We start from the raw sequence: 2,453 nt of genomic DNA, 5'->3' as shown, positions 1-2,453 counted from the left end.
CATATATTGGATATATTTTATTTTATTTTTTTCTCATCTTCCCTCCAGCTTTCTAAGGCCCCTCTACCACCCCCGGTGGCCACCCAGAGGCCCACAGCCCTTGSTTTGAAAAGCAATCATAAATCATTTCTTTTTAAATGATGTGAACTTAGGTTTATCTGACCCAGAAGGTGATGATGTCCCACTCGTCTATCCCAAACCGCAGTATGGAAGCTTCTCCGGTAATGTCCATCAGCTCCCACTCCCCACTGGCTTCCAGGTACTGCCTTGAGTTTCTCGATATCTCACTGAAGGTCAGGGCTGGGCTGAGCCTCACGTCACGTACTGGGAGCCAGAATAACAATACGAGTGGGAAACAGGCATTTTTAAATGCTAAATTAAATTATCTCAGGCAAGAAAAAAAAAAAAGAAAATTTCTTCTTCTATTAGTATTTTCATTGTGCAAATAGAAGAGGGAGCTTCTCTTACTGGTGTGCATGTAGGAGCCGAACGTAAACGTGCAGTTCTGCACGTCGAAGGGAAAACTGAAGATCTCCAGGTTGCAGGCCGAGACGAGTCGCAGCATCCTGTCCCAGCGAATGTGACCCGTGTGGTTCACGTAAACGTACGGACAAGCCTGGGAAACGTCATCGTCCACGCTTGGAGGGTGCACGCATCAGAAGAATGTCGAGAAACAAGGAGCGTACTTTAAAGTWGCAGTTCTGTTTTTGAGTTTTAGATGACTAAATTTATTTACAATGGACACAAAACCAGCATGCCCAAGAACTTGAACAAATTGAATTGTCTCTGTATGATCCCTGTTTMTCCGAGTCATTGCCTCAGAGGCTATAAATCCATCACCCGAGGGTCAGAATAAAGCAGCTGCAGGAAAAACTGGTAGAGCTTCAGGTTGGATGTGCACCTAAACACGACCCAAGGGTCTTTGGCTGGTCCCAGTCCTGTTAGCAGCTCTGACTCAAGGTGTCACCTCTGTTTTTGCAGGTCTATYTCGGCACCAGCTAGTTAGTTCTCACCCTGCAACATTGCTAACAAGTCAGATTAGCCCCAGTGTGGTGCAGAAAGGAAGACAAATACAGTAGAATTATGAAAGTGTTAATGTGTCAGGTTTTTTTGCTTAATTTTGAATAACACTTCCTTGCATTTCATTCCASTTGTGCCTGATAGAAACAGCCACACAACATGGATGAAATTTGCTATTTGTGTGAGTGCCAAATCCTAAAAAAGAGAAATATACCTCTAAAATCATAACTGAGTCATTATAGTTTAGCAAAAACATGTCCTGTTACACAACCAAACCTACCACACTGTTTTTTGTCAGATTAGGATCAAATATCACCACACCCATTTGAAGTTAAGAAGAAATCCTCCTGGTAATTAATCTACAGTTCAGCAATAAACAAAACATAATCACTGGAAGGAAAGTCTTTGGTAGATGACGCTCATTCGGGCAWAACGTCAATACACCCAGCTGCCATCTGATTAAGAAATAAACATGTCGTATATAGACTCAAACTCCAAATACTGCTGGATAACTTACAATTCATAAACAATGATGTCTGGCGTCCACAGTTCCTTTACAGGGAGAGAAATCCTGGTGACTCCCCCGCACTCATCAGGGTCCCAAACCAAGAACTCATTGTGCCAGAACTGCATGAACAGAGCTAATTTACCGTTAAACGTCCAACATAACATTAACATATGTTCACAGATCTGAGTTGTCTGTTTGTGGAACTAACCAGTCTCAGCCACAAGAAAGTAGTGAGTATCTGAGCTTTTTCATTCTGAAATACAAAACAATTACAGCAAACTAGTTTATAATCAACAAGAATTTTTAAGGCTGCGATATATTCGATGTTCTCCGTGAAAGAAGCTCACCACCCCGAGGACCGCATACAGGGTGAAGGAGAGGTTGGCGATGGTGGGACTGCTGAGGTTTACAACTGGCCTGAAGGGTTGGAGGTCAAACACAGCCTGCATGGACTCGTAGGTCGGACCACTTTGGGTGTCTTCACAAACCAGTTTACAGTGATACACAGACACTGTCCAGAAAGAGCAGGCTTATTTCAGCTTGAAAAATACATGCTGTGAAACATGTTGATGTAAATGTTAATATCAGATATCTTTTCATCAGGTTTTGTATTGAATTAGCTGAAAGTTCATTATAATTTGAAATTAAAACACACAGCTAAAAAAACTTGCATTTTTTGATACAAAATATATCATTCTAACCCCAAAATAACCTGTTGTGTTAGGAAAAAAAGATAGCTGCCATCATATAAACTGAAAACAGACAATAAAACCAGTTATTACCTGACACCAAGTGAAACACCAAGGAGAAACTCTGCGGAGACAGAAACATGGTGAAAGATGGTGATTAATGAAATAATCCTCACCTACAGTCTGTTAGTGGGCACTGCGCGCACACACACACACACACACACACACACACACAC

General features: G+C 41.8%; 1 protein-coding gene across 1 annotated transcript in view; it reads right to left on the bottom strand.

The window, feature by feature from the left end:
• Positions 1-2,345, bottom strand: part of LOC106510894 (5-hydroxytryptamine receptor 3A) — a 5,646-nt gene extending 3,301 nt beyond the window's left edge. The window contains exons 1-6 of the mRNA XM_013999629.1: positions 2,311-2,345; positions 1,876-2,039; positions 1,737-1,781; positions 1,538-1,647; positions 469-638; positions 164-324 (exon numbers count right to left, since the gene is read on the bottom strand). Coding sequence (XP_013855083.1) covers positions 164-324; positions 469-638; positions 1,538-1,647; positions 1,737-1,781; positions 1,876-1,977 — 588 coding nt within the window. The 5' untranslated portion in view covers positions 1,978-2,039; positions 2,311-2,345. The remainder of the gene's footprint in view (positions 1-163; positions 325-468; positions 639-1,537; positions 1,648-1,736; positions 1,782-1,875; positions 2,040-2,310) is intronic.
• Between the last annotated feature and the right edge of the window lie 108 nt (positions 2,346-2,453).

This window comes from Austrofundulus limnaeus, unplaced genomic scaffold (genome assembly GCF_001266775.1).
Source record: "Austrofundulus limnaeus strain Quisiro unplaced genomic scaffold, Austrofundulus_limnaeus-1.0 Scaffold8, whole genome shotgun sequence".
Classification (NCBI taxonomy): domain Eukaryota; kingdom Metazoa; phylum Chordata; class Actinopteri; order Cyprinodontiformes; family Rivulidae; genus Austrofundulus; species Austrofundulus limnaeus.
This window is presented reverse-complemented; position numbering and strand designations above follow the sequence as displayed.